Here is a 13,629-nt window from a genome sequence, read left to right as displayed (position 1 = left end):
ATGAATAATTTGGAAGCGAAAGATATTTAATTAAGATTTTTTTTATTCCTAGAGGTAAATAAGTCTTTTTATTTTTTTTATTATTATAAATAATTTTCTGAGGCATGATTCCTATCTACTTGAAATTTGCTTACGAAAAAAAATAACACGTGTGTAAATAGAACCATTTTTTCATGTACTTTCCAACTTCCTAGCGACAAAAATTCATTAGGAAAAAAATAGCCAAGGCTCAGGAATCGAAATTGAGAACACAGTAAATCGAAAAAATTATTCTTTTATTAGCACAGATGTTTACAATTTTTTCGAGAACATGGGTAATTAATTTGGAATGATCTCTTCGAAAAAGATTGATCAAAGTTCTCACAAAGTTAGCAAGAACGTTTTGACCTCCAGGAATGTAAACAAATCTTAACTCAAGAAAATTTATAAATACTTGAAACAATATTTTTTTAAACTTTTTTTTCGGAGTCTATTCCATAACAAAATTTCTAGTATTAATAATAAGTTGTTTTCACAATTTATTGAAACATCTAATTATCAGCATAAATTAATATATTATCCATTAGAAACAATTTGTACTAAAATAAACCACAAAAAAAAACAGTTCTTGCAAAAATTTGAAAAATTATATTGTTTAATTGTGGGGTTTTCGGGAACCTATGGAGGTGAAATTCCAAAAGTAATTTTTGATTTGTATTGAATGGATGATTGTGAAAAGAAATATTGAGGGCCAACTGAATATATATAAGATTTGCGGATCTGAATAAATTTTTATTATGAGAAATACTTATTAAAATTCATTATCCCTGTGCACCCCACCACCCCATATATGTGCACTATCCTTTTTAAATTATAAGAGAAACTATTGCCAACTGTCATTTGCCAATTGTGAATTCTCTTTCATTAAAGCTACTTCCAGTTTAACGAATACATTCTCATCTCGCACTCGCTGAACGTATGTCCAGGCCACGAAGTATCCCACATTATGTTGAATTCCATTTTATATCAAAGCCATGTTCTAACATTTGACCAGCAGATATGTACTTGTACTGAGTACCCGAATTCACCAAAACTTTGTAACAAACAAATACATCGAGGCTTGGAGGGCTTGGGACAAACTTTTCTCAATGCATTGCACTCAATCCTGCCATGAAATGTAGCCACAAGAGGTTGATAATCATTCTAATTAATGTCTCAAGTACTGAAATATGATTCCATTTTTATTTCATCTTACAGAATTTAGTTCGCAGTTCGACTTTTTACCTGATGGAACACCTACTAATTACGAATCTTTTTATGGTGGACCTCATTCTTCGATCAGAAAATATTCTCCTGCCAAGGTAGATTCTCCTGCTAGAATTCCTGCATCCATGACTGATTTTCATGTTACTTTTAATTCTCCTGTCAGGCCTTCTTCTTCTGGCGAGCTTCCTAGTCAGCCCCCGTTAACAAAAGTACGAAAAAAATTTATATTTTCTACTCCTGACAAGCCACTTGCGATAAAAACGGCACGCAATATCTTTGAACCGATTATACCATTTACCGAAGAATATACTGTACTAACATTCAATAATCTTGTTCTTGGAATATTGGACAAAAAGTTTGTACGTCGTGGATTATATAATAAACGTCAAAAACGGATAAACTTTAACATGGTGACAGGCCAGGTTAATGATATAACTGAAGAAGAGAAGGCGCTATGTCCAATAGGCTACAAACTCAGGTTAAATCCAAGTGATTTCATTATAAGACCAAGAAACGCCATTACTTCATGGCATTAATCAAATGAACAGTATATAAAGCTAAAATACAATCTTTTCTGTGATCCAAAGTAGGATTAAAACGTTTCAAAGCGAATAACTCAATGACTAAAATCTTTGGTCAGAGCCCCAATCAGAATTTTTTAGAAACAGATAAAAAAAGTTGTTTTTTATTCAAATAAGAAAATATTTAACAAGGAAAATTCTTATAAGCTTATAATAATTATTTGCCGTAAATATTTACCCTATAAGGTCAATATTGCTAAGTGTGAAAGCAAATACAAAGGTTATACTTTAACGAACGATACTTCAAATATTTCTGAATATTATGGTTTAAAATTTAAAAAAATATATGTTTGAATCTTTTCCTTTTAATCCTCACATTTTTAATGTGCAAACATGCACATAAAGAAATATTCTTTATCTTATTTGTTATACGGAAAAAATATATCCGTATAAAAGTCACGAACTTGTAGCTAGGTCTTGGATACGGGATAAAAAAATGAAACATTATATCCGTATTTCTAGGAAAAATCTATGGATAAATTTGGAACTTTTTTACGAACAGTTCAAATTTCCTACGAATAGTTTCTGAAAATTTCAGACTTAAATATAAAATGGGAAAAATTCTATTCGTGCGATATCATTTATAGTTATTTATAAATATATACAACTATGAGGCTACAAATTCTCGAACTGCTGATTCGACAGTTGCTAAACATAAACCAAGAGTGCGTAAACACGCGCAGCCATTGAGGCTAAACAATTTAGGTATTATAAAACTTCTACCGAGGAAAAAAGAAACGATTGAACGATTCCAATTTTTTTGGCACTCTTTGAATTGGTCAGCTATTTGGATTTTATTAAAGCTGCCAAGCCACATTCCGAGATGTAATTGTTCTATAGTTTTACGACATTCTGAATAGGAGAACATAACCTCAAAAAACTAAATTAAGTTCAATTCGTGATTTACGATTGACAGAAGAAACGCATGAATCGTTTCAAGTTCTCAATGAAATGGAGTTTGAAGGATGTCAAACTGAATGGAGAAGTGCAGGTCGCTTTTTTCAGAAACGAATCTGCATCATACAATTGATGTTTGATGAAGTCCGATGAATTGTATAATGCAGATTAAGCTCTTCATTATTTAATTGTAGTGAATGGGAAGGGGCTGCAAGTAAATTTGAATAGGAAAATGCCGATAAGTTAGGGACGTAAATTAAATGGATTTTTAAGATTGAACAATGTCCATCATAAGAAACCTACCATTTAATGAAATGCAATTTTATATAAATATTAAATCTTTCAATAAATTATACAAATTACTGAATTAAATATTTGTGATTATAATAAAATGTAAACATGGACGCGTTTTTGGTTTGCGCCTAGCATATGCGCACCCGCTGTCTTTCTCATTTGCCGTGAAAGAAAGAGGCAGAGTATTGAATTTTACGATACTATAGTACGATAACTATTCGATATTATAGTGATAATAAATTTAAAAAATAAGGTGTTTCTTTTTTCTGGTCTGTAATTTTCTTTTGTGAATAGTATTATTACGCATTAACCGTCGTTTTTGAATCGGCAACGAAAGACTGTTTGGTGAATCGTAAAATAACCACTTCTCCGATTCACTGGTACCTCTAACTTATCGTCAGCAATCTGCGATTCTTCTTTAAGATACACATTTTATATGACTTGAAATACAATTGAAACGCGGTCAATCGTATCTTGTTTCCTGGGTAGCCACTCATCCGACGAACTCGAACCTCGCACATACGCGTGAAAATACACAACGCGCGTGTGGCTGAGAGTGTGTGCGGGCCACTTGAAGGCGAACCTACTTCCTAAATCCCAGATTTGTCGGCAAAGCTCGCGTGTGTTCGACGAAACTTGTCCCAATCACTTATAATATTCTTGTAATTATTTATGGAAAAAAGTGATGAAAGGTTTTACACTTGTCATATTGAGTTCGTCAATTCTTTCTTAAAATTCGCAGATTATTTACGAACATAAATTAATATCCGATGCATTTTTTTCATATCCGAGTAGTATTCCGTGTAGTATGTCTTAAAGTACATATTTTCCCTCTTTCAGTTAAGTATGTGATAAGGGCAAAAAATTAATTAAAATCTACAAATTTTACAGAATTGCATATTTGTAAATGTTAATACAGCAACCTGGATGTACGATGGGATGAACTATTTTCACTAGATGTATAGAAAGTTTCAAAAGTATTTAAAATCTGAGGCAATATAGCATGTACTGGCGCGCATGTTTTTAATTCCATATTAATTAGAGTTCTGGAAAATGTAAAATGGAGAGGATGCAAAATCTGTCAGAGCAATTTAACAACGAAATTTTTTTAAAATATTATTATTACACCTTATTTATTATACACGTACAAGCTTATTGCCATGTATACATTTAATCAGATGCTTAAACAGTTTAAAAAATCTTAATTAATCGTTGAGGATTTGAACTCTACAAAAACTACCTAATCATAAATCTAAATCACCTCACGCCGCGTCGCAGACCCCTATAGACTATTTTTATTTGATCTCTTATAAAATAAAATATCTTTTCAATAAAAAAATGTCTTGAAAAAGTTACCGGCGGGTTGGAGCAGTTTTTCTACAAGTTGTATAAGGCGTGTATCAAATATTTGAAAAACTATTTTCTCAAAAACGACGAAGAAGCGAATCAGCGTTATCAAATTTTTGCTTAGAAAATGAGTTTAAAATAGAAAAATTATGAAGTGGAACTGAAATTTACAAATCCATATTTCAACAATGCAACCTCCTCTATAACTATCGATCTCCACATATAGTAAACTACATATACACAATTGCGCATAAGTTATTTGCCTGATCATTTCGAATTTCACGGAACTTTTTTCTCCAGTTCATATGATGCAGTGCTTTACAAAAACACTCAGTATCTGGAATATTTCGGAAATTATATAAAACTCTGTTCAGTTATCGCTTATATCCGCTGCTCCTGAATTATTTCTTTAAACTTTATAAAACTTGGTTTTTCCGTGTATATTACAATATTAATGCAAACCACAAAAAAAATTAAATCTGATATGTTCGTTTTAGGGATCCTTATAAAAATTGTAATCAAAAATTTTTTATTATTTACTTACATTATTATTAAAGAAAAAATTTTAATAACCTCTTAAACAAGTAAAGAACTGTTGATAGATTTTCGTAATTCACAATGCGGAAAAAATAAAAAAATTAATTTTTTTAAATTTTGGTTGGAAATATCTGCTTAACGAACTTAGCCTTCATTTTGGGAACCTTGAGAAATGTATCAAAGGCTGACTTGATTGGACAATTGACAAATCCTTCAAAAGTTAGCGTGGGTACAACATTCAGGTAACCATACAAACAGGCATACAGGCAGACGTACAGGCATACAGACAGACAGACACCGATGAAATGTTATGATTTTCGGATTCTGTGAGTGTCGAAACGTAAAGATCCATTAAAAACCAGAGATCGAAAATTTGGGCGATTACATTACACTCTCATGAATGAGAATGTAAAATATGAGACAATAAAAAAACTTCAAAAAATACCTTAAACAGGGGTCGATAAAGATTGGGGATGAGTAATATTTTTGAAGATTCAAAGAAGAAGATTATATCTTTTTATCACAAATTGTTATTAATTTCATGTTCAGTTATTTACCCACAGAAATCATTATTTTAGGAGTAGCTAAAATGTATTCCGAATTATTCCGTGGGCATCGGCATTCTAAATGAATAATCTACAAAAATTATTGAACAAAACTGTTAAAATCATTATATATTATACTTATCAAATTTTTGGCACAGAAGTGTTTTTATTCTTAAGTTGAGAATTAATATGTACAAATACTATATTAACTATTTTTTTGATAAATCGTGATTATAAGAATTTCACGATTATTCGTTCTTTTTGGATAAAAGTGACTTTTCTATATTTTTTGAGCTACAGACACATCTGATTGAAGTTCTTACCATCAAAAAAAATAATGTAAAAAACAAATAAGATAATAAATACGAGAAAACCATAAACATTCAATAATTGGACTTGATACCATTTCAAATCTACCGCTGGAGACCGTAGCACATTTCCATGTCTTATGACGTATTCTGTCCAAAAAACGGCCGTTTCTTGAGGAGTGGTTAGGCTATCATAATAAAGTTTAGATGCCCTCTCAATGTTATTTCTGAAAGAAGATTAAAAATTAAATATTCTAACTTTAATATTTCTAAAATATTGTCTGATGTATTTTTTCAAATGATATTTGACCTACAATCGGAATCTTTTAAAATCGTGTTGATAGCCTCAGTGAAAGCAGTTTCAGTGATATTTCTAAAGTCTAAGGAGACTGCCATTTTCTTCTTTTTATATGAGTTAATATTATTAATTTGATCCCCAAAGAGGGGTATTCCGACCATTGCAACTCCAGCGTAGATCGATTCCAACGTTCCCATCAGCCACCGTGGGTCACAAAGACTTGCACATTCTTATGTTCTGTAAAAGAAAATTATTTGTTGAAGTTTTCAATACTCCAAAATTTGAGGCCAAGTCGATTGAAAGTATTGAGAGATTACAACAGATTACAATTTGAGTGTTGGAATATATATTTTTTAATTTCAAAGGTTCTAAGGTTTGCATTATTAATTCGTTCAGAATTGTAAATTAAAAATTAAAGCTATTGATTACGATATAATCTAAAACGAATAATTCTTAATGAAAGTGATCAAATTTAAAAATTAAAATTTGGAAACGGAAACAATATCCAATTTTTTAAGCACTTAAAGATGAATTTCGAACTTGAATCTGAATTATAAAAGGATAAAAATATTTTAAAATGATGATAGTTATTACAGACTATCAATGAAAAAATAGTGGATTTTAGTGCTTACTCAAAACTTGAACTTGGGGAAGCCATGGATGAGTTTTAACATTTTTTGGAAGACCAGGCAGCAATTCCTTCGGCCTTGCAATTTTCATTAAAACAAGAACAGGTGATATATTTTTAAAAGTAGCATAAAAAGCTTTCAGGGTTTCTTCGGGAAACGATTCAATTTTCACCATAGATCAAAAACTTACGTAGACACATCCATCTTTACTTTCATCCAGCCATGATTGCAGCACCTATGAAAATAATTTACAAAACAACCATTAATTAACTTAACAATTAAGACATGAGAATGACAAATTCGATATATACCGGGTGGGCTATTTTAATTGAAGCATACAAATATCTCTGTTGGCAAGCCAGATGTGAAACAATTGTTTAGACAAAAGTTGTTCAGGGCAATCGGGGCCATCTGACTGTACTAATTACTGTGACCTTAGGGTCAATTTTCAAGGTCACTTGAACGTCAAAGTCAGCTTTATAAATGGGAACCCATATTTTTGACACCGGGTTCAGAAATAGCGGAAAATTTTATGCCCGAAAAGATAGTTTTTAATTTATTAAAGTGACCTTCAGAAAATCAACGTTGAATGTTGAAAAATCGCCCAGAAGTTGTTTTCTTTGATATGTCGAGGATTTATGGGTGAACAAATGTTTGGAGTGCCTGTTTACCATGAGTCCCCTTGCTTCAAGGTCAAGATGGTAAAGGACGTAGGCCCCCAAGCCTACCCAAACATTTGTTCGCCCATAAATCCTCAAAAGTATAAAGAAAACAGATTTTGGGAAACTTTTCAACATTTAACCTTGACCCTCTGAAGGTCACTCTAACAAATTAAAAACTATCTTTTTGGACGCAAAAATTTCGGCTATTTCCGAATCCTGTGTCAAAAATAGGGTTTCCCATTTAAAAAGCATACCTACCCAGTGGGTAGGCGATTACATGGAAAGGGCCTCTATGACCGGTATGGAGTTACAGTAGACTCTACGACTCTTCTTGCTAAGACACTTCTCGTTTTCCGATTTCCCCTTCGTTCGCTCACCCCCACTCCTTGCCTCATTTCACCCACAAACATGCGCGGCCAGCTGCGCCGAATGCGGCTCGACTCTCGACAATTCTAGAGCGGAACTTTACACTTAGGTTAGGGTAACTTTATATAGGCTCGTGTGATCTTTTGTGCTTTACAGTGGAATTTTTAATATTGTCGCTCACTCGTAATTGTTGAAAGTTATAAATCTAATTATTAATTATAAAATAAAAATTATAAGTCTAAATATTACAATACTCCGAAAAAGGCGGCATACTTTTTGTTTTGTCAAACTGTTTACCAAATACGTTAACCTATAATGTCACATTTTTTTAAAATAGAATTGCAATGGAACCGCCAACAAAAACACGTAAAATTTCGCGAAATTTCTATCTCTCAGCAAATTCTTTCAAAGTTTACATATTCAAAAATTCGGCAATTAAGTCCACTGAAATTCTTTGCAGCTTGATATTTTTGAATTTATAACTTGGAATTCATGAAACTCTGAATTCGATTAATTTTCAAATACGAATTCGTAACTGCTATAACATTTTCCTTCTCCAGAAATAATCATAAATTCGATAAGTTTCACTGAAACTTCGACAGTTGAAAATCTAACTCAAAAATGAGAATTTCCGATATTTAGAATGCCCCCCAAAAATATTTTTGTTCTGGCGCCATTGAAGGGAAGTTTTCCTTTCACCGAACATACTTGACAAGGCTAAGCGACGCTTGAGAGCGTTTGAATTTGCACGCGTGTCACGTGGCTCTCGCGTGTTGCAGGAGAGAGGGTATTCTGACACCGTGTTCGCTTTCCCTGCGGCCCCGAAAACGAGAAGTGTTGTAGAGTCTACTGTACTTAAGGATGTACACTACGTAAAATCAATCTCAAAAGTAGCCTATCTTAAAAATGATTGATAAAATCCACAAAAAGTATCTATTATTAATTTCTGTAAATCTTGATGGAGGCTTCTAAGCACACTTCAGAAAAAATAATTCAGGTTAAAACTGTTTATTTAACAGCAGTTATTTAAAGGTTTAGTTTTTACTTTTTATTTAGGGAAAGATACAATTTTAATTTGATCCTAATGATCATGGCCTCATTTTATTCTTTGAAGAATTCTCTACAATTCTATTTGAGCGGTGTTAATTAACATTTAAACTATGAATGTTTATAATAATAATAACTGTATGATTTCTCGATTTATTGTTTTAAATATAATGAACCCAAATAGAAATTTATAAATTTCCGTTAAAGAATAAAATTAGACCTTGAGCATTAGGATTAAATCAGAATTATAACTTTTCTCTAAAGAGAAAGGAAAATCTAAACCTTTAAATAGATGCTGTTAAATAAACGTCCTTAATTCACTATTGGTCCCAGTATCTTCCTTCACTCAAAACAAAAAATAATCATTTTTACCTCAACTTAGAAAACGCGATTATCTCCTAAACTAGAATCGATCATAAGCGCCCTTTTCATGCAGACGCCCTAGAAACATGTAAAAGTAATTTCTCTTTTTACTAGAAAAAATTTATATTTAAATTATGAAAATCACAAATGTACATGGACCATTTCGGGTTTCCGTTCTAAAACACATCAGTTTACACTGATGAGAGAAAAATTTGTCTGGAAATATGGTACAAGCATCATCCTCTCGCATGCTTTGTTTCGAACCGCGTGAATACTTTGTTTAAGCAAACAGAATTGTTAAGCTGTTAGATTAGGAGAACTCTCTGGCAAAAGGAAAATTTTGGCTGCAAAAAGATTCTTTTCGCGACAAATGAAAATTCTCTTAACCGCAAATTTAAGAAAAAATTCCATTTTTGTGAAAAACTATCTTTTTTACATAAGAGGACATTTCTCTGAGTGTTAATTACAATAAATCAATGAAATTCAATAAATTATCAGATTTTGATCATAGAAATGAGTATCAAAACGTTTAATTTTAATTTCATCGATAGTATAAAAATATTTAAAATTTGGCGGCTCTTCGGTTTGGCCGAAAGTCAGTGGATCAGTCTTACTTGACCTATATTGGATTACAATAACTAATTATAATTATAATTAGTTATTAAAATCAAATCTAACCGGTATAAGTTTTTCTTCGGAATCGTCAATGTGGAGGCCTCCCACTTCGATAACTGCTGGAGTGAAAGGTTGGATACCATTTAAACTATAATGTGAATTAATAAAGAGCAAAGACATTTCTGTTGATAGTTCATAAATGCTCGGAAATCCTGGTCCAAAATTTTCTTCCACATACTGATTTTGTTCTGTTGCAAAATAATTAAATTGATGCTTAACAAAATTGGACATCAATGTGTTCATGAGTCGCTGCCAAAAATTCATTTTTTGGGTGATACCCGAAAAAGCTCCAGGCACAATGGCCTGGTTTCCTGGATTTCCAACGGAATCACCAATCCAATCATAAATTGCAGCAGCTGTTGAAATTCCTATTATGGGTATTTTTAAATGTTTTCCAAACGCAATATAACAGTTGGCCGAAGTTCCAGCACTGAATGTCTGTACTGAGCCAGTACTGTGCCAGTGCTGGCTTGTAATGCTTGGCGGTACTGGCGTGCCAGCACTGGCGCAGTACTGACTGCCAGTACTGGGGCAGTACTGGCAAACCGCTGGTGTACGAAAATGCCGGAGTTAATTTTAAAAATGATAAAAAATTATTTCATTGTTTTAAAGACCACACAATCATCATCATACGACTGCATATCGTCCGAATATTATTTATAATTACAAAAATATCATTTTCAAACTATTTGTTTAATTTTAACACCCACTATTTCTATAATCTAAAGATATAACCAAAAAGGTATTTAAAAAATAAATAATAATTGACAGCGAGTATTTTGTCAAAACATGTTAATGGAAATGCTTAGAATGAATGCATATATTACATTTTTAAACATTATATTACAAATAAAATTTCTAACGCTAAGGGAGATTGAACCTATATATCTATACCTAAATCTATCGCCTAGTAGTCGGGAGTGCTAACCACTGCGCTAAACCGACATGTTAAAACTTGGTGAAAAGGCTATCCTCATAAGCTACTGTTCAGAAAAGTTCAAATACTAAATTTTGAGCTCTCTTTTTCTAATTATTTATTATAATAAGACGTTATGTAAATGTAAAATACGTGAACTTCTGACAGGAATATCAATAAAATAATTATTAAATAAATAATTTAAATCGACTACAACTTTTCTTCGTGTAATATTTTTTCTGCGTTTTAGACCATTTTAAAAGTTCTGATAATAACATTTAATGAGCATTTAAAATTTGTATCGACGGAACTTAGAAATTTTATCAAGTTGCGCAACAATTTTTTTAATAACAATTTTCTTTAAACCTTCGTGTAACGTTTTGCTTTTTAGGTGTTTTAGACTATTCAACAGCTATTAAGACATACATCCAATATAATTTTTTCTGAAAATTAAAAATTTTTCGTGGAGGTGGAACTTAGAATATTTTCCTTAAAAAAAGTAATAGAAAAAAATGTTTTCACCTTAATTTTATAGTCAATTTCTCGACATTTCAAAACACCCTGACAACATTTGTAGACGTGTTTTTTTTTAAGTATATTTTTGTACTACTGGCATAGTGCCGACCCGGTCGTGCAGCCAACGTTCTGCCAATACTGGGCGAACCAACGGCTGTCTGTACTGGTGTGCAGTACTGGGCCAATACTGCGCCGGTGTTGAACTCCGGTACACTACCGACATTTCCACCTGGAATGTATAGGGAAATAGGTTTTGGAACTTCAATTTTGAAGGTCAAGTATTTATTTGAAAAAAAATTATTATAATAAATGAAAAGAGCGTAAAAAACCTATCGAATCTCTATTAAACAAAACTTTGTTTATCGATATCAAGATTTAAGAGTCGCCGAAGTTGACGGTACCGGCAAAAAACAAAAAATTTTACCTCCTCCACAGTAAATCTTTGTGCAGATTTTTCTTTTTTTTATTAACTGCCATTAGATAGAACTACAATTTGCCGAAGTTGGACTTCGACCGAAGAACTTTGGTTTCTTGAGATGGGTCACTTCAGATATAATGTTACGCTACCTATATGAACGTATGATTCATAAGTCATACTGCAACCAGGTGAAAATTATGCTAGGAGTGAGTGAGAAGGAGAGTATTAGCAAAACAAGATTATATAAATCTCCTGGAATTTGTTCATTATTACTAATACAATTGTGCTAATTGCAATAGTTGTGAAATAATAGAGCGAAGCCATTTTGCACGAATTGCCTTTTATGATTTAATTTGCATATACTTATTGATTAACTGTAATTTATGCATATGAATCACACAAATAACAATTTAAACAAATTTTCAAACAATATCGCACAATAAGCACGTCATGCCACTTACCTCAACGTGTATGGAATGAGGCCTCGAGTACACCTCCAAGCTTTTCGCGGAAAAGGATTAAAGAGGGGATAATAGGATGACAGAAGAATATATTTATGTATTGGGTGCTAACGGAAGTAAAAATTACACAATTTACATTTTAAATGATATTTCTTTAAACTGGTCAATAATTACAGTTCTATACCAGTGCAGTGAGTAAATATTAATTTTATAGCTGAAGTCTGTAAAATTAAAAAACTCATGCAGAGTGAATTTAAACCAATGACAATCAACCAACCATTATTTATAATTATTTAAATGGCAAAAAAATTCGAACATTTAATAAAAAATCTGTCCGCTGCGCGGGCACATTCACGTTGTGCGCTATGTGCTCGCGCGTCTGTTAGATCTTGAGCTTCGCGCTCGATAATGAGGTACCTTGCGTTTTGCGCTCAAATATTTATTCTTTGCACTTCTATTAAACCTACACGGATCCTGCGGGGGGCAAATGTGCCCCACGCGAAATTCATTTCATTCTCCCGAGCAAATATCTCTGTTTTTGGGGTGCAGGACCTAACCATAATTCAGTTCGAGGATAATTTCGCTGGCCCCACCTCCCACGCTAATTTAACTTTTCTTTCGGCCAAATATTTAGTGCAGAATTTGTTCCAATTTTTACAAACAAGTTTGAATTTTTGCATCATCGGAAGTATCTAATTTCTCTCTCTCTCTCTTAAAAAAAATGGCGGGGTCAGCGAAACGTACCGCTGTTCCCGAAATTATCCAAAATCAACTTTATATGGGTGCATTATTTTCTTCTTAATTTGTTTTAACTGGGGCAGCCTACTTCACCCCATAAAAACTACCCCATGTGCGAAAAACAGCATGGAGGGGGGGGGGGGTGAAACGTTACGCTGGTTCCGACATTATCAAAAATCAACTTTATATGGGTGAATTATTTTCATTCTAATGTGTTCAAGTTTTGTGTCACAAAATGCAACCACTAAAAACCACCACCTGTGCCGCAAACACCATGGCGGGGACAGCAAGACGTATCGCTGTTCCTGACATTATCCAAATTCAACTTTTTATAGGTGCATTATTTTCGTCTTAATTTTATCAAATTTGTGCAACAAACTTCAAACCATAAAAACCACCTCCTGTAAGGCAAACACCATGGCGGGGCCAGCGAAACGTACCGCTGGTCTCGACACGTTCCAAGATCAGCTTTCTATGGGTCAATTATTTTCGTCTTAAGGGCATGTGATACTTCGTCGTGGGTCAATCGAGTACAGTCCTCCCGGCTTTTTTCCACAAAAATGAATATTTTTTAAAACTGAATTCGGAGAAACTCTGAAAGATCATAACGAACGTCCTTGGACTCTTTTTTGAGGGATAATAACAAAACAAATTTTATTGTGCTGCATAAAAATAGTATGCATGTGCACTATTTTTGTTAAATTAACCCACAAATAATAATTTCGACTATCCTACACGGAGAAACACTTTGCTGCAATATTTGCTAAAAATCAGACTAGATTTTAC

The 13,629-nt window shown here is 32.8% G+C and overlaps 1 protein-coding gene across 1 annotated transcript; it reads right to left on the bottom strand.

Moving 5' to 3' along the window:
• Window positions 1-5,740: 5,740 nt before the first annotated feature.
• LOC117179140 (UDP-glucuronosyltransferase 2A3-like) lies at window positions 5,741-10,025 on the bottom strand. Its single transcript, XM_033370819.1, is given in 6 exon segments — window positions 5,741-5,981; window positions 6,065-6,251; window positions 6,254-6,289; window positions 6,685-6,828; window positions 6,892-6,916; window positions 9,798-10,025. Coding segments are annotated over 6 exon segments (861 nt in total).
• Window positions 10,026-13,629: the final 3,604 nt, after the last annotated feature.

This window comes from Belonocnema kinseyi, chromosome 1 (assembly GCF_010883055.1).
Source record: "Belonocnema kinseyi isolate 2016_QV_RU_SX_M_011 chromosome 1, B_treatae_v1, whole genome shotgun sequence".
NCBI lineage: Eukaryota > Metazoa > Arthropoda > Insecta > Hymenoptera > Cynipidae > Belonocnema > Belonocnema kinseyi.
The sequence above is the reverse complement of the archived record's forward strand: the minus strand, read 5'-3'. Positions and strand labels throughout refer to the sequence as shown.